This window comes from Marmota monax, unplaced genomic scaffold, assembly GCF_021218885.2.
Source record: "Marmota monax isolate L192 unplaced genomic scaffold, Marmota_monax_Labrador192_F-V1.1 WCK01_AAM20220418_F8-fsc00022, whole genome shotgun sequence".
Taxonomy (NCBI): Eukaryota; Metazoa; Chordata; class Mammalia; order Rodentia; family Sciuridae; genus Marmota; species Marmota monax.
Genome location: NW_026695215.1, coordinates 24496304 through 24515678, shown reverse-complemented (window position 1 = coordinate 24515678; position 19375 = coordinate 24496304). Strand labels below are relative to the sequence as shown.

At 38.7% G+C, this 19375-nt stretch overlaps 1 protein-coding gene across 1 annotated transcript in view; it reads left to right on the top strand.

Moving 5' to 3' along the window:
* Positions 1–19375, top strand: part of Col6a6 (collagen type VI alpha 6 chain) — a 158021-nt gene that overhangs the window by 101559 nt on the left and 37087 nt on the right. Inside the window, exons 22-27 of the mRNA XM_046431363.2 lie at positions 2412–2447; positions 4772–4834; positions 6591–6653; positions 13552–13614; positions 17480–17542; positions 18263–18313. Coding sequence (XP_046287319.1) covers positions 2412–2447; positions 4772–4834; positions 6591–6653; positions 13552–13614; positions 17480–17542; positions 18263–18313 — 339 coding nt within the window. The remainder of the gene's footprint in view (positions 1–2411; positions 2448–4771; positions 4835–6590; positions 6654–13551; positions 13615–17479; positions 17543–18262; positions 18314–19375) is intronic.

The window sequence follows — 19375 nt, the reverse complement described above, 5'->3', positions numbered from 1 at the left end:
CATCCTTCTTGGCCCTACTATACAGGCCTCCTGAAGTGCTCTGGTACAGTTCAGCCTCATTGCGAACCAGTAAGAATCTGCCAGTAAGATTCAATATTGTGATGTTTCACCATCTTGCTTTATTCCTGGTGATTCTCTGTCCCAAATTAGTCCACACCTATCTAGGAAACTGAGTCCTGGAAACATTTAGGAAGCCAGACCGAGGAATTCAGGGGCTAAGTATCCTGTACTGGGTCCTCTTCCCTTTCAAGTTCTTTCTTGATGTGCTCACTCATATTGGCTTCAAATATAAGTCCATTAGTGTGGATGTTACCAGAACTGTACCCGCCCTTGGGCAAACCACTGGGACGTATTGAGATTTCATCTTTCATTTACAAAACATTTGCAAAATCGTGTTTTAACCCATTTCACTGTTTGTTTGTTTTCCTGTCTCTCATATCTGCCAAAGTATCTCTCCCATGACTTTCAACTGGAGCTTAAACCCCAAATAGCCATTAACAAAAGCGAGAGGCGATGACTTCTCAGTGTGCTCCCATTACTTGTGCGACTGGTGGATTAAAGTCTGTCTCCTCGGTTAGATTTAAAAACTCCTCATTAGGGACAGGAGTCAGAGCCTGCTCACCATGACCTAGCTGTGGCTTGGGAGGAGCAGGGACTCAATAAACATATGTTGCCATGACTCATTTTACTCAAGCCCTTTCAAAAGCTGAGCTTAAAGACACAAGAGAACCAATGTTCGTAGATGATGTTTCAAACATGGTGACCATGAACCAGAGAAATACTTTTGAATGTGGACATCTGCTCTGTATTCCTTAAGGTATAACAGAAACTCTTTATTTTGCTGGAATACAAGGTTTATTTCAGTTTCTCCTACTGCAACTGGATGCATCTACCTAAAGCGTAGGTCTGACCAGAGACACTTCCTGCTCCATGAACCCAGTGGCTTCTGAGGCACATTGTACCAACCCTTTACCCATCTTGCTACTTCCCTCTCTTTTCACACCTTTGATCCCAGTGGCCTTATTGTCTTCACCAAATACTTCATCACCTAGGCCATACCCTGGGCTGGAAAGACTTCTTACATCCCTAGGATGTGAGACTTCTACCCGTCTTTTTAAACCCATATCAAAAACCTCTTCCTCCGGAAAATTCTCCTGATTTGACAAACTGAATACAATTATTTCTTTCAAATTCATACTTAAATCTTACCACTGTTTATGACATTTTCCATAATTATCTTATAATATTTATCTACCTACAAAACCTAAACAACGAAGATCTCTTGAGGTCAAAGATTGTGCATCTGTGTATGATAGTTATGCTCCTCTGGTACCCATTTAATGTAATTTAAAGAATAGCAGATATTTTGTCTGAATGGAAGTATCTACTGGTTGATGTTTTTAGTAGATATTTTTTTTCTGAATGAAACTGAAGTGAATTGAATTGGAACAGACAAAACCCTTGTGCTGAAGTAGTAGAATCAGCTTGTTGTCCTGACAGAATTTAAACTTTGTCTCAGGATGACTCACCAACTCACAGTCTTGTTTCTCAAATAACAATAGGCTTTAAAATCTGATTAGCAGAATTTAAAGCCTGCAGTACTGGCCTCTCCAAGAACATTTCAAATTTCCATCAAGACAATGTCATCTGATGTTTACTGAATTTTGTAAACCCTGGATGTGAGTTTTGCTAGACCCTTAGTGAGTTAGACAAAAAACCCAAAAAATGTTATTGTCTCTTGACTTGCTGATTGATGAGAAACTGATATGGAATATACCCACACTCCTAACCCTACATAGAGTAAGAAATCCACTTGATTATAAAGCACCATTATTTTGGTTGGATATTTTATTAATATACTGAAGTAAGTAATTATTGAATTCTAGGTATATTATTTGGCTTCTAAAAAATAAAACAGTTTGAAAAAAATAAAAATAAAACAGTTTGGCTATCTTTAATTTCTGAACTTTATCTATTACAAAGTTCCTGAAGCCAATTCTCCCAGTTTTTCCTCTGGCCTCCTGCCTTTGGCTAATCCACTCCTGATTTCTGGCTTACTTGGACTAGCTTGGGGAAAAACAAAAAGAAATAAAATTCGAATCCATCAATTATACAGCTGGTGAACAGCTCGAGTAAAAAGTTTAGTGGAGGACAAACTATTGACCACAGCCTGTTCTCATAAGTATCTGTAGATATCAGTTGTCTATGATTTCAATTACCTAGTGCCCTAGGATAGAAATTCAGAGTTGGCAACATGTTGCTTTCATGGTACAGTAATAATTGAATGTTTTAAGCACTGTGTGGGAACTATTATTTATGTCAGTGCTTCAAAGTTTCCATTACTAATTTAAATCATATATAAATAGCATATTTACTAAATTAAAAATATCCATTTTCCCCTCTTGTTTTAGGCATCTCATGGCCGAAGAGGACATACAGGCCCACAGGTCAGTGATTCTTTTTCTTAACTCCAAATTATCAATATTTTATGTCCAGTCAAGGACCCAGATAAAGGCTCTGTAGTCTCTTTCCAGCCAAAATGTCTTTTGCTTTCTGATAACATTGATTATGCAATAAAATGTTGGAAAACTTTTAGGCTACAATTTCAAGAATTCAAATTTCAAAATAAAATGAAAAGTTGAGCACTTTAGTTTAAAAAAACATAAAAATTAATGACCAAAGACAGTATTTAGCCCAATTATTGTTAAGTTCAGAACTTTATTTGGATTTCAAGGAATCTCCATACTGCTTTCCAAATTGGCCACACCAATTTTCAGTCCTACCAGCAATGTACAAGTGTACCCTTTTCCCCACATCTTCGTCAGCACTTGTTGTTATTTGACTTCATAATGGCTGCCAATCTTACTGGAGTGAGATGGTATCTTAGGGTGGTTTTGATTTGCATTTCTCTGACTTCTAGAGATGGTGAGCATTTTTTCATGTACTTGTTGATTGTTTGTATGTCCTCCTCTGAGAAGTGTTTGTTCAGGTCCTTGGCCCATTTATTGACTGGGTTATTTGTTTTCTTATTGTTTAATTTTTTGAATTCTTTGTATACTCTGGATATTAGGGCTCTATCTGAAATGTGAGGAGTAAAAATTTGTTCCCAGGATGTAGGCTCCCTATTTACCTCTCTTATTGTTTTTCTTGCTGAGTTAAAAACTTTTTAGTTTGAGTGAGTCCCATTTGTTGATTCTTGTTTTTAACTCTTGTGCTATGGGTGTCCTATTAAGGAATTTGGAGCCCGATCCCACAGTATGTAGATTGGAGCCAACTTTTTTTCAGATAACTCAGTAAACAAGCTTTCTTTTAGAGTTTTGTTCAATTAACTCTCAACCCTTACTTACAATTTGTAGAAACCCCATATAAGTCAATAAAATACAATGAAATTTTAATACAAAGTGCATATTCTGAATATTTTGTTCAAAAAATAGATCAAAAGCCATATGATATCCCCTTTGCACATATTGGTGATACATTATACATGCTTTATGAGCCTATGATATTTCTCACCAGAGAAAAGAAGAATTTTACTCATGAAATGAATAACTAAATTAAATTGTAGCAGATTTCTTTTCAGAAAACAGTAGTAGTACATGCAAGTATAGAGGAAAAATAACTGTTATCCTAGAATTTTAAACCTAACTAAACTATGAGTGAATGTAAAATAGACACTTTTAGACAGACAAGGAGAGTTTACACACACACACACACACACACACACACACATACACACACACAATTTGTTTTAGTCTGTTCCTGATGCTATAACAAAATGTCCTAAAATGGGTAATTTATAAACAACATAATTTTATTTCTTAAAGTTCTAGAGGCTAGGAAGTTCAAGATCAAGGCACCAGCAGATTCAATGTCTGGTGAAGGTTTGTTATTTCCTCTGCTTTTTGCCATACCCTTACATGGTAGAAGGAGCCCACAACTTCCTTAAGCCTCTTTTATAAAGTCTTTAATTCCATTCATAAGATTGGACCTCTTATGATGTAATTACCTCCCCAAAACCCTGCTTCTTAGTACAATCAGTCATATGAAGGATTAAGCTTCAGTGTATGAATTGAGGGGTTGATCACACACACATTTAGACCATAGCAAACTTCAAAGTTAGACTTCCACAAAAAGAAGAGTAAATCCAACAAAATGGCATGAGATAAATGAAATGAGAAGGAGAAAGTGTTAAAAAATCCTTCTTTCTGATTTCAAGAAAAAAGTATCAGTGATGGACATTTAATCCCATCCAACTGTATAAGAACTGAGATACAAACCTAGGCTGTCCGAATAGTTGCCTAAATGAAGCTTTTCATAATCCTTTTTTCCTTTTGGGGGTGAGAATTTTTATCTGTGACAGAGTCCAGAACAATGTGAAGAGAATGCTTAATGTTTTCTCTCTAGCTATTTCATCTATTTGATTATAAATATGATATAGTAAGATACTTGGAGATGTTTAAAGAAAATATGAAGCAAATTCTTAGTTATTTTCAAGCCACATGCCCAAGAAAGATATAGCATAATACAAATTTTATTGAAAAAGCAGGGGTGTGTGTGAATGTGCACATACATTTAAAGACTGGAAGTAAATACACCATATTTCTGCTTGGTAACTATTTGGATTTTTATTTTCTTCTTTGTATTTGTCCTTATTTTGTATATTTTTGTAAAGATATTCATTGCCATTATAACCACAAGAATATTAACAGTCTTACACTTAAATAAAATTCTTAGGAAATAGCATTAATAGGTTGATTGTTTCTCACCACAGGGAAAAACAGGCATTACAGGCCCAGATGGACTTGAAGGCTCCTGGGGACTTAAGGGCCCTCAGGTATGTGTCAAGACCAGTCAGGGTGTGAGACCATATAGCAGAATCTGGGTATGGAAGAATTTGAAGCCTTGATAGAAACCCTCAAACCACCTTGCAGAATTACAGATGTTTAAAGAATTTTCAAGGTAATGAAGTAAGGAAACAATACCATCTTGACTTGTAAAACTTGTAAAACATTCTAAGTTTTGTCCCAGTTAAGAGGTGGAAAGAGTTTGAACATATTGGGCAGCAGTCCCTGAAGGTTTGGTTTCTGGGTCCTTAGGATAATCCAGGGAGACCTTGAGCCAAGGAAAATATTGAGCCTCAACTCTGGGAATTGTGGTCAATTTAGCACAGTAATGGCTCAGTGTTACATATCTGGATGTCCGTGATGTAGAAAGATTGGCTGCGCTCTAGGAAAGAATTGCTCCAAATACAGCTGGAATCTTCTGCGTGGTGATCTATAGTGTGGCACTCAGCCTGTCCTGTCCAGCTCACTTCTCCAGGGAGAAGCACATTTTCCTTTGCAAGGAATAAACCATAGTTGGCTCTTTACATGGATCACATGAGAAGAGAGGGCAAAATGTAGCCTATAGTAAGGATGAGACAGAAAAGGAGTAAATGCTGATATTAAAGAAAGAAGCCAGACCACCAAAAAAAAAAAAAGATAGACTTTCTTTCCTTTTCAAACTAGTTTTGAAAGCAAGAGAAATAAGTGTATTATTTGGCACATGTAGGACAATGTGGTTCGGATAGTTTTCAACGTTTTATGACACACAGTTAGAAAATAAAAGCATTCTATGTTGGCAGCTTGGTGTGTAGAAGTTCAGCAAAATATCCTTAAACATCAGAAGAGAAACTCACTAAGATTTCCAAGCGGTAAACAGTCTTCCCCTTGGACCTCTATCTCTTTCTAGCTTGATTGCTTTTCTTTGTTGTTACTTACCAGCTGAGGAGAGCTCGATTTTCTTACTTTTAAGTGAGAAATCTTTGCCACTGGGAATGTGGGGAAGCATTTCAATAGATTCACTGCCTTTATTTCATGCTAAACAAAATAACACTACAGCATCCTCCTTCTATTTTATAGAACATTACCTCTTTCACCATGTAATTTAAAAGGTGAAGCAAAAACCGAATACAGCATGAAGGTTTCTCTCTGCATAATATAAGGAATCCACAGTTAGTAGACAGTACAGTATTCCAAAAGTAGACATATCTAAATTCCATCTTACCATTAGTTTTATCTTCTTTATGACCCATCTTCAGTGTGGTTATTGAAATAGAATATCTACTTAAATATTTTGGTTCCAGATTTGCACAATTAGGGATTTTTTTTTTTAACCTAAGAAATGTATGGGTTCATAGTACAAAGATTTTGAGGACAACTAGACAGCAAAACTGAAAAGCTCAACTGTTCAATATTTCGTCCAGGACCCATTCTCTTTGTCTGCAGATGCCCAAGCACCTAAATTTCAGATTAGACTCTAGTGTCTCCACACAGATGAGGGGGGAGCTTTCGAGATTTAGATGGACCAATGACGTCCTTGGAATTCTCTTTCCAATTTCTGTCCGTGTTGCTGGCTCAGCATTTCCACTTAAAAAAAAAAATTCATAACCCACTTGAATCAAATGTATGGAAGATGATATGTCATGAGCTTTGTAATGTTTTGAACAACGAATAAAAAAAAAAAAGAACACACACACACACACAAATTCAAGTAAATATTCAAGTGTTCTCTTTTAGGGAGAAAATAATACTGAAATTCTGTGTGTTTAGGGCCCAAGAGGAGAGGCTGGTGAAAAAGGAGAAAAAGGAGGCCTGGGAATGAAAGGCCCTCAGGTATGTAATGAGAGAGAAAGCGATGGCCTCTGTTTTTGATCTTGGCTTTACTGTGGATGTTTTTGTGTGTTCCCCTGTCCCCTACAGGTGGAATTATTTGTAGCCTGTGAATTAACATCATGTCTTAGTTTGTCTTCAGTGCCACATGTGGTGGCTATATCACATTCTGGTTCTCATCTTGCAGAGGGAGCTGTCATTCTGTCAGGCACAGAGGTGGGAGATCATGTCTAACTCTCTTTTCCTCCATTGCTCAGCTGAGGTCAAGGATTCCTCCTCTGTGTAAATCAGGTTACATCAGTCCCCTGACCTCAAGTCTCTTAGGACATCCTAGCACACTCAGGATACAGACCATTATCATGACTCTCAACCGAAGAAGAGAATGGTAGGAGAAGCTTCTGGGGAAACTGTAAAACATTCCACCACCTGGGACCCTCCCCAAATCATGTAAATCAGAATCTCTGGAAGTCTGGCAACGCGATCAATCATTCTAAATTCTCCCCAGGTGACTCTATTATATACGCAGGGCTGGGAATGACCGCTCAACATCAACCTGTCTCTGATTTCAAAGTGCATGAGAATCCTCTGGAGAACTTGTTAAAATACAGATTCCAACCCGGTAGTTCTTGGTCAGGGCCTGAGATTCTGCACTTCTAATGAGCTCCCAGGTTCTGCTGCTGCTGCTGGTGGTCTCCCATCCACACTTTGAGGAACAGGCCCTTGCTTGTTCTCATAGTCTGTGATTTGTTTAGCTGTTTGTCTATCATCTTTGCTAAGATTTTTAACCTCCATAAGGTCTAGTGTTTTATTTACAGTGTCTCCCCAGAGCCCAGAACAGTAGTGCCTGGCACATAGAAAAGAATAACACATATTCATACAGTGAATCAGGCAGTAAATGAATGAAAGAGATACACATAGGACTTGCACTCTCCATTAACACTAGGATGAAGGGAATTCATTACTTTGCACTCTGTTGGTTAAATGGGGGCAATGGCACAACACTTAAGTGGCTGTGCTTATCATCAGAATATTTAATAGGCTATTTGCATAAACTTGTATCACATGACACGATGTGTTAAAGCATATTAATAACTAACTGCTCATGAAGATGTTTGTTCCCAGTTTCAGTGACAGTGCTCCTTTGAAAAGCATGAATACTTTATAATTTTACAGTAGTACTAAATTGATGAAAATAACTATTTCGAATTCACATCCTCAAATTGTTAAACACTTGTTAGCACTACAAATTGAAATTTTTAAAAGAAACAGTAGCAAGTATTTTACCAAGGAAAACATTTATCAGGTGATTATCTCATTAGTTTATATAAAATATTGAAACATAGGTGGATCAAAATCCAAAGGTCTTGCTTTTTAAATTTTTGTTCTAGAATCCAGTATGGCATTCAACTGGCTGTTACGCTAATAACTTTTCCATTTTTCCCTATAGTATATCTCTGTGAGTGAGACCCTTTAATCTTTCTTTGGCAATATTGGTCATAGTCATAAATCATTCAACCCCTTGGCATTTCCAGAATTAGTCAAGAGGTACCACTCTTCTTCATTTATCTGGCTGGAGAATGGGATTTTCCTTCTTGGTTTAATTTTCATGAAATACCCTGTCAACACAGTGAAAATGCTGTTTCAAAGATGTGTGGATTTTTCTGATCCATACATGGTGAATTGTTTCCAATGGAAAACCACAGAGATGAACACCATCAGAGGTACAGGGGATTATTCTTTATTGGCTCTGTAAACCCACTGCCACAGGTTTCATATTGGTGTATATAGCACACAAAGACCAGCCACTCTAGTGGAATAAGATGAGCACTTTCTAACAGTGGGCTTGAAGGATTACATCAGGATGTACATTTAGAAAGGGGATGTTATTACTGTTGGTGTTCTGAAGCTCATGAACTTACATGGTATTAGGATGCTCTGCATAAATCAAACGTGCCGATCCCATCTGTGACTATGATATTAAAAAAATACAATTCACAATGAAAAGGAAGAAAGTGCTTTGAAAGGAATGGCATATTGTTCTGTACTTCCCTTTGTTCCCTCTTTGATTTCCCTTAAGATCATATCCGAACATAACCAACACCTAGAAGAAGAAGGAAAAACTAGATCCAAAACACCAATTTCAGTTGGAGCTATAATTATTCTTCAAACATTTATGTTATCTCAATTAAATAATCACCAGTGGCATTTGCAATATCAAGAAAGGATGGAATTGTTCAATGCAAATTGGAGCACAAAGTAGAATTTCTGTTATTGTCTTTACAAAGCATAGTGCAGTGGTCAAGAGCACAAATCTGGAGCCGGACTACCTGGCCTTGAGTTCAGGATTTGTACCTTACTAGTTGTGTGATTTGGGCAAATTCATTTAACACCTCCGTGCCTCATTTTTCTCCACTGTAAAATAAGAATACTACTAGTAGCTCCCTCATTAGAGGTTGTGAAAATTAAATGGTCTAATATGTGTAGGTGCTTAAAACATTACTTACAGTAGTAAGAACTACATAAATGTTTGTTATTACTACTATATTGTGACAACATTACCTAATCTATCAGAGGCATTTTATGCCCAAAGAATGTGGGTCACTGTTCTGAGGAAAACCAGATTAGTAACATAACAATATGTAACTTATATCACAATCCTCAGGTTTCGCCATTCTGTATAATCTAAGTTGGACAGTCCTTCAACCATTCCTTTCACTAATTTGACAAATTACTGTAAGTGTTTTCTGTGTATCAGGCCCTATACCAGGATATGAGAACGAATCCAATATAGATTCCAGCTTCAAGTACACCTAGCCTCACAAAAGAGATTCATGCAAACAAATAACTGAGGTGCATTGTACTGAATTGTTAAAATAGAATTATACCCAAGGTAGAGTGGTGGGAGAAAGGATGGACTTCAATGGGGAGATAAGTGGATCCCATTTTTCAGAATGAGGAGTTATTTTCCAGGTCAGCAAGGAAGAGGTAGGCACGTAGTGAACCAAGTTAAATAAAGCAATCCATCAAGGTGAGTTTGGGAACCATTAAATAGTATGGTATTGTTGGAGCATTGGAACATGGGGTGCATGGGAGAGCACTTGAAGGTAAGATTAGGACTGTCTCACAGACTAGCGTGGTCAAGACTGGCATCTTCTCAAGTGTCTTGGCATTTGTCCTTACATTAGTCCATCACTTGCTGGCCTCTTCATTTTTGTTTTCTCAGACAAAACTCATATCCAACTCTTATAGAAACTGAGCATTTAATCCCCTTGTTTCTTAGCTTGATATTTGTTGGTTATGAGTTTTTGCAAGATTTTACCCTCATGCGAACAAAAAGCATGGAGTGGTCAGCATTTCTCTTAAGTGTGAGGAGAACCTGCACCTCTTTGCCCTGCCCTGCTATGCCCCAGCCAAAGTTGAGATATCCTTGGCAATGAATGTCCCAACCATCGATCCCAAACTCCTAGTGCCATATCTTCTAATAAGATGCTAAGGATATATATTTTTAAACATTTGAACTCTGAACAGTTCCTTTCTATCCTCACTTAACACTAAAGCATTTGTGGCTGCCAAGGGCAATGAAACAGATTCAACACAAGCAAAACACTTCCACCCTGAGTCCCCATGTTGGAGATTTGATTTAGCCTCAGCCGCCTGCCTCAAGTTTGGAGACTCACATTTTTAGACCTCTAATCTAAGCTGGTGCATGGATGTAAGACCTTGGGAAGTCTGTCTCACACATGGACCTCAAAATAGCAGAGTGGCTGGTACTTTAGTTTTTAGAGTCAGAATGAGGTTCAATTCCCATCTCATTCTCATATTAACTAAGTGATTTGGGGTAAATGCCTTGAGAATCTGTTTTTGATTTTAATTTCTCGCTACGTTGTTGTGGAAATTAAAGATTTTATCTCCCATTTAGCACAGTGCCCTGTACAGAATAAAAAGCTCCATAAAAGGCAGCCATTACAGCAAAGCCAATGAACCTTTAACCTCTAACTAACACCATTGCCCTCAGCTGCTCTTTATATTCCACAGCTGTTCTTGATGTTAAATCCAGGGAACTTTTTGGCTTTGATACCCAGGGGTGCTAGGAAATTTTCTCCTTTCCTTTAGAAACTACCAAATGATCTTTTTATCTAACACCAGTATTTGAGTAGGTAATTTATCTGGATAACCATTCGTTGAAACTTGAGCCCTATTCGATCAGTCACAAGTCTCTGTTTGGTACTTTGTAGGATCCTGCATAGGAAACAGAATCAGGTATTTTCTGATTTGCTGATGACAAGGTGTCTTATATGTATTCATCCATTCATCCATCCATCCATCCATCCAAGGCATCTTTTATTTTGGAGGTTCTTAAATCATGATAATTTCTCATTCTACTTGTATGTGCTTTGGGTGACTACACATGAAATAATATCCCAGAAATCTTCTCTACCTCAGAGTTCTTTATGGAAAGAGAGCTTGTAGGCAAAACTTCCAACTGGTACCATGTTGTCAAGGATAATTAGAATCTCTTTGCTTTTTCTCTCTGTATTACATGAATTTACATGGGAAAACAACCAACTAGGCACATTATTCCTTCCCTCCTGAGGATCATTCCTGAAAAGACAGATGGGTGGATAGATGGACGGATTGGTGAGTCCTAAGTACTGTATGGTGTTCCAGATAAATGAAGTCAATAGGATTTGCCTCATCCTTTAGGAAGTGTGCAATCAAGTCTCTAGTAAATCAGAAAGAGAAATAAATCAATAGTTACATACAGAGTAGAGTAATCGGTGAGATGAGAATGAGACCTAACCCAACAAGCCAGGAGGTTCTGCTGTTCTTCCAGGAACAATGATGCTGCCAATAGTAAGATTTTTGGAAGACGGGGATTAAACTACTCCCCGTTGTCTGACTTGTAGTTGAGTGGTTTGGAGAAGTGAGCAATAAGGAGGGATCCAGGGTGATTTTAGAGTTTCTGGTTTGGGTTTCAGCAGGAGTAAAGGTGACAGCATGCCTTGATGAAAAGAATATGAGACTAGGAGCATAATTTAAGGTAAATATGATTATTTTTATAATTGCTCCCTGTGGGATATCCAATAGTCATTTAAATAAATGAATCTGGTGTTCAGTTGAGTGGTTTGGACTAAAGGTACATTATTTAGGGGTCATTATGTAGAAGTGGTATGTGAATTTTGTGTGGTAGGGTACTAGTTAAGAAGGGGGTTAAAATGAGGGAAATAGGGGAAAGGATGGAGATTTAAGAGGCAAAGAATAGGAGTGTTTGAAGGTTAGTGAGAGGACACTAGAGAGGGCCCAGGAAGGTCTTGGTAACTTGATGTTACAAAAGTTAATGGAAAACTTTCAAAGAACACATGATCAAACTCAAATAAAGTAAGGGCAGAAAAATATTGATGTGGTTGAACACGAAGGTCATGGGACAGCTCTGTGCCATGGTGGAAGAGAAAGTTCAAAGGAAATGAATCGAAAGCTTTCTATAGAGGGTAAAGAAAATGAGATTTTCCTTTTAAATAAAGGAGGAAAAGAGATAGGGGATTATGGAAAAATTATCTTCCTTAGCAATCAATTTACTGTTCAACAATCCCGCTTATTAGGAAAATGTTTTTTATGTTCCACTCACTACATTTTTTATTTTTTTAAAGAATGAAAAGGTTAATGTGGCAAATTTTTTTGTTCCAAACAAAATTAATTTGTTAAGCATTGTGCTTATTTCACAGAGATTAGCTTATTTACTTTTAAATTATAGCAACCATGATCAAAAATATTGTGAAAATATTTTAGTTCACAGATGTTGGGATTACTTAGAAGTACCTGTAAACAGCTTTGCAAAAAGATATTTCTCTTGACATATGTTTGGATATCCCAAAGGAAAAACCTGATCCCAAGTGCTAATAACAGAGGAAGGCAAGTTGTGCTGTCTTTGAATTGGGATTTAAAAATGTTCAGCCCTAAAGCTGTTCCAATAAAAAATGCTTTCTAGAATGTTGGAAGAATTTACTTCTCTTATGTCTAATAGATTTTCCATTTAGATGCATATTATGTCTATCCATCTGTTCAAGTTGTGTTATTATGTTTTCAGAAAGTTTTAAAGCTTTTTTTTTTTTTATATATAGGTCTTGTATCTTTCTTGTTAAATTGAACTTATGTACTTTGTAACTTTTTTCCCTTTTGTAAATAGGAATTCACTTATACTTACTTTTCTCTTTTCTAATCTTTTCTGAAACTATTTCAGAATATTTATCCTGTGCTACCTGAGTATATTTTGTTAAAACATGAATTGATTTTTAATGTTTTTTTTGGCGGGGAGGGGGGGTCATTATTGTTTATTTTGGGACTTTTGATTTGTTTTGTATTTTGTTTGCGATGCTGAGGGTTGAAATAGGGCCTTGATCATGCTAGGCAAAGTGTTCTACCACTGGTCCCATGCAAATTGTGTTTAGTAAAAATTTTCTTGAGCTTTTTCTGATGAATATTATTTGGAAATAAAGAAGCCAAGCCTGCATTCAAAAAAAGTAAAAAGACTGATCCTTTGCTTTGGTAGAATGTGTTTCTTTTAAGGCAAATGTCACTTGGAATGCCTTCTTTAAATGTTAGCCATTTTAGCAACATCTGCTCGGAGAGCAAAATTGTGAGAACCTGAAATCTCTTTGGAAGAGAAGACTCACGAGGAAGCATAATCATTTAGGCAACATCTGGCATGACTTACTTTATTAATTTTCTTTTATTTACTAGACTTTATTTGACAGCTGCAATACTTTTTTTCCAGAGCAAGAATCTATACAGCCATAACTCTTCTCGCATCTGTAGTTCATTTTCCTCTTAGAAGAGACACAAAAGTTTTAAGGGGAAGTTGCTTCTATGTTTTGCTATATTTGCAAACCTTGTTTTGTTTCAGGGGCCTCCAGGACCCGAAGGAGAAGCAGGCAACCAAGGACGTTTGGGAAGCCAAGGAAATAAAGTAGGTCACATTCTTTATATCCCCCAAAGTTGGGGTTTTTCTCCTCAAGAGAGCTGTGTCTGGTTGTACTCGCCAGAGCCCTTTCAACACAAAGGAAAACACATCTCATTGCCCCTAAACCCTGGCTTGATTCTTAGAGAGCCAGTGACCTCTAAGGACATGGGTGTGGACCAGGATGAGGTCACGGATTCCAGCTCAGCATAATCTCACGAGGAGCTACACCCAGTAGGAGCTGAGGGATCTCTGGGAGGAGGGGAACTATTCTGGTTTGGCCTTCCTTTCTCTCTCCCACCCTCCCTGCATCTTTACCTCCCTCCCTCTTCTCCTCCTTCTCTCTCTTGCTTGCTTTCTTCCTTCCTTTCTTTCCTCCATTCATAGAAACCTCTGCTGAGCACCTTTTAAGACCAAGGCCCTGTACAGAGCCTTCCCTTTGTCTGAGCTGGAGAATCAGCTACAGGAGATCAGGAATCTTCTTTCATTCCCTGATGCATTCCTGGTGCTTACAACAGTACCTGACAAGTATTAGTGCTTAGTGAAGACTCGATGAACGAATGAGTAAATTTCTAGGTGGTATAATAAATATGATGTGAAAGCCACAAAATTCAGAAAAATTTCAAGACAATAATCTAGGGCATAAAATAGAGAGGGATAAGGGAGTGACATGGAGGTTTAAACAGCATTGATAGAAATATTTCTGGGTTGGAATATATCTAAGAAGATATAGGCTGTGAGTGGGCTTAGAAGATAAGATCTTTGGCAAGCAGAGAGGCAGGATGGGTGATTTGGGATTATTCAGGGAATGACAAATGCCACCCTCTGGCAGCACATAAAGAACAATGTGTCTATGTGACTGACTTTCTTCTACTGTACAGTAGAAGTACAGTACAGTGCTAGCTATCTACAGGTTGTGAATGGAGTGTCTGAACCCAGCCAGACTTGGAAGATGTTAAACGGGCAACCCAGTGAAGGATTTTGAAGGTAGAGAGCTTGGAAGCCAGGAGATCAGGCAGTACACTCTCACAGCCTCTGGGACAAGCAGAGATTAGGCGACTTCACAGGATGAGGATTCCTGAGTGACAGCTCCATAGGACTCTTCCAACAGGGAACTGTGGCTGGCAGAGGGGCTAGGTGATTTGGGGCTGCCAGCATCAGTGTAGACACCATCATAGATGCAGGAAAGTCACAAGGAGGAGCGGGTTTACAAAGGAAGAAAATCTTTTGCTATGGGAGGTAGGTCTGGTTGGAGATGCGAAATCATTGGGGTTTTTAAAAAAATTCCCTCAGTGATGCCTATTTGTAAGAAATGTATGAGAAGCTAGAAGACGATGCTTTATTATGAAAGAAGTAAAAAAAGTTCTGTGAAGAAGAATACAAGAAGGGACAGTCACGAGTACTGACAGGTCCAGAAACGGGAGGAGAGAAGCCATCCGATCCGGTGGCTAAGGATGCTCAAAGAAGAGTTCCCGAAGTGTAGCAATTGAGAGGAGAAGAAAGAAAGGGACCCAGATTGCAAAAGACTGAACCACATGTTCAGGTGAGGAGGAACTGAATACAGAGCTGCAAATTACTCTTTAAAGAAGTTAAGCCTTTAGGAGGAGGAAGAAGACATTACTGCCCCAACTGCCAAGGTCTAGGCAAGGTAGGAGCAGGGGGGGTGTGTTTTCAATGACAGGAGAGATGTAGCATGTTTATGATCTGAGAAAAGGAAGGAGGAGATGGAGGAAGAAAAAGCAGAGTAGCTGCTCGAGCACAGAAACTTCTTGATAAAGAGAATGAGGTTGAGGACATAAGAAAAAGAGGGTAGCTGTGTCGGACAGCTACTAGCAAGATATGACGGAGGCCAGAAGTCGAGTGACGCAAAGACAGCTGACCGGTCTACGTAATAAGATGCGTGGACAACAATCGGCTTCAGAGGAAGGGATTTCTAGGGCGTGTGGCTCAGCAATAGTGGTGAGGAGATGAAGATTTGGAACAGACACAGTGTTGCCTTCTGTCCTGGAGAAGGGTGTCAGGGAAGTGGTGTCACTGGTGACAAAAGTTCCCTGTGCAGTGAGGAAGGGTGTGTGTGTGGCAGACATCATGGATGTTCCCATGGATGTAAGTCAATTATGTGTGAAATGAAGCCACTCCTTAGGGTGTGGTAGAAGGGACTAAAAGAGGAGTAGACAGAAATGGAGCCACCCTAGAGCTGGGTAGAGGTGAGTATGTGCAAGGAGGCAGACACAGTTGGGTAGTTATACCTATGAAGATTATTAATGAATAAACTTGTAAGGAAGGGTGCAAAAATTTGGGAGGAAAGAGCCCCACAGCAAACACAAACCCTCTGGGCAAACCCAGGATGGACTGAGCCCTTAGACTCATTATTAATGAGATAAACCCCCAAACACTTACCCCAAGCTGACTTCAGTAAGTTCACGTCCACTGGGAAACAAGCAACCCAGCAATTAATCCTGCTGGACTCAATGCCTGGCTTACCAGAACCAAATGTTTGGCCCTGGACAAGCCATATGACTTCCTCTGTTTCTGTAACTTGAAGATGTTCTCAAATTTCAATGTGCATGGGAATCAGTTGACAAGTTTACTTTAAAATACATATTGTTGGACTCCACTAGTGAGACTAATCCAATGGGGTCCAGGAGTTTCCTTTTACACTTGAACCCTGGGTGACCGTGGGCCAGGTGGCCCCAGAGCACACTCTGAGAATCAGAAGATCTCTGCTTCTCTTTCTATTCTGTTTTATCCCCCAGAGTTCGGGGCTGTGGATAATAATCCATTTGCAATTCTCACACTTAGTAGACTTCCTTTCTGTTCTTAAAAATGATTTAGCCACTCCCAAACACTTCAGTGTAGTCTGTACCTAACACTTTCTTTCAAAGAGTACAACATGGACCTGGGAGAAGGCTGGATAGTAACCTGATGGTGAGGAAGTTCGACCCACACTACGTCAACCCCACAGTCAAAGTTAACATTGACAAGTCACGTTGATAGTGTGTAACCTTGATAGGATGTGATGAGATGGTTTTATACCCCTGTGGTCTTCCTCCTCTAAACCCATAATCCCAGTCTCATCATGAGAAAAAATATCAGACCAACTCCAACTAGGCGACATTCTGTAAGATGCCTGACCAATGCTCCTCAAAATTGTGCAGGTCATTAAAAACAAGAGAAGCCTGATAAACTGCCCCAGTCTAGAAGAACCTAGAGACGTGACATATGGTATCCTAGGTGGGATAGAGGCGTTTGATGTTCACAACATTTCTGTAAATCTAAAACCATTCCAAACTTAATTTCTATTTTTTTTAAAAGGAGCTAATCTTCCTTTTTAAACCCATGTTGATTTTTCCATGTAGCTGGACTTGCCTGAGATAATACTAAGATTGAGGTATAACCCACAGTAGGTGCTTTATTAGTCAGAGGTTAGAAACTATTGCCAGCACCCTTGGTTGTCTGATTCACACTCGGAAACCTTCAAACTAGCTCAGTAAATCTACCATCTTTGCAGGAGCCTGATGATTTGCACGGATCATCATGGAAAGCCTTTCTGTTAACATTTTTCTGAACAGTACAGAGCTTCCTCCTTGGCTCGTGGTAAGACAGTTTCATGGCACAAGCTGGCAAGAGGCAACTTGCACTAAACAATAAATCAGACCTCTGAGAATTCAACTGTCAGTGGAGGAGACCTTGCTGGCCAACAGCAGCCAGCCATTCCTCTTGTGTCGTTTGCGTAACACGCAGCCCTGGGCACAAGGGCCTTGGTGTGTGTGATACACATGGATGCAATTGAATGTTGCCTTCGTGCCATCATTTCCGATTTCCATCAGAAAAGCAACCTAATAAAGACTTGTTTCACTGTGCTCTTTAACAGGGAGAGCCTGGAGATGTAGGAGAAAAAGGAGCTATTGGCTTTCCTGGTCCTCGAGGCTTGCAGGTCGGTTCTGTGATTTATTGGTACTTTGGATCTGACCCTTGGAATCTTTTAGTTCAATAGATGTCTGAATGCTACCTCTGAAGAGTCTATGAAGAGTTTTAGTGATAGTATCTCAGTCTAGCTTTACAGTGTGCTGGAAATTGAGAGCGATATCATCCTCACCTTGGACTAGTTCCTGGGCCAGCTTTTCCAAGACAGTGAATTCCCAAATACCAAAAATCATGGCCAGGATGATCTTGGAGCCAAAGGCTAAAATAGACAAAACTTTCGTTTAGTATCCCCTTAATCTTTCTTCCAAACGTTCTTCCCATCAGAATCTCTTTATCAGAAACCCATTCCATCTGCCCCCATTGCTCCCAGCTACTACAAGGGTCAGTAGCCAATATCCAGACATTTTGGAGTTCTTGTTTTTGCCCAGGAAATGGAAAATGGATTAGACCTGAGATATTAAAACACAAAGGCAACTGCTACCTCCATTAACAGTATTCCCAACGCTTTGTCTTTTCATCCTCATAACAACACCATGAATGGGAATTATTACTCCTTCTTTGCAGAAGTGTTTAGTGCCACTATCACAGAAATGTCGGTGGCCTGTCCAGAGGGAGGATCTTGCATCCTAGGCTTCTCATCAAACCCCAAACCTGGCTGTCTTGTTCTATTGTGAATAAGCCTGCCTCTATGTGGGGTTTGAGATGTTAGTAATTACTTGCATTTTTCCAGGGTGATGATGGCAGTCCAGGTTATGGTAGTGTTGGACGTAAAGGAGCAAAGGTAAGACACATCTACCCGAAGCTGAATGTTTTCCCTTTACTTTTTATTGCTTGTTTTATTTGTTTGTCATATATATATATATATATATATATATATATATATATATATATTCAGTGAATAAAACAATCTTGTAGTTTGAAACGTATTTTTATAATGTGTTTGCTATTGGCTGATATCCCATGGGGACATGTACAAGAGAAGAGAATGAGAGGGTTTAAGGTGCAAAAATTGAAACACAAAAATGAATTCTGTGTGCTTTGCAGGGATGTATGGTTAGGGCCTGACCTGGTTCAGCTTAAACAGGGCCTCCAGTCTTAGCAGTTCGGGGTTGAAGTTTGCTCAGGGAAGAATTCCACACTCTGTTTTAGCCACTAGTGAAAGATTTTGCAGGATTTTTCAAAATGCATTGGGCCAAGTGGTAACTTAAAAAAAAATGAAACAACAACAACAAAAAAAACTGTGCATCAGAATGATCATTTTTGTATTGTCACGAATTAAGTGCCTGGAAATAAGTTTACCAAAGCCAGTGATTTCTATATACCAAAAATGACCAGTAAAAACTAAGAATTAAAAAGACCCAATCATATCTACAAAATATTCAAAAACATAATATAGTTTTGGATATCCTTTCTGAAAAAAAAAATTTGAGACGTAAGACAAAGATCTGAGATATAAAGTAAGTGGAGAGGCAGAGTTCCTGTTGCAAAGTCTAAATCGTCCTAAAGATCAGTATGATTCCAAGTGGACTTCCCAAAAGGCCATCTGGGAGTATAAGAAAAACAAACAAAAGAAAGCTTAAAATTTTTGAGAAATAAAGCTAAGGAATGAAGAATCTCTAGTGAAAAGTTTGTTAAAGTAGAGAATAATTGAAAACAGCCTTAATATCTCATAAAAGACAAATATTCAATAGCCTGACATTGGGTATTTGCCACTCTACAAAAATGAATGTGTCGTGTTTATAATTATGCTTAAAATTTTTAGGTTCAAAATATAATTAAGAGGCTGGGGTTGTATAGCTCAGTGGTAGAGCACTTGCCTACCATGCATGTGTGAAGCACTGGG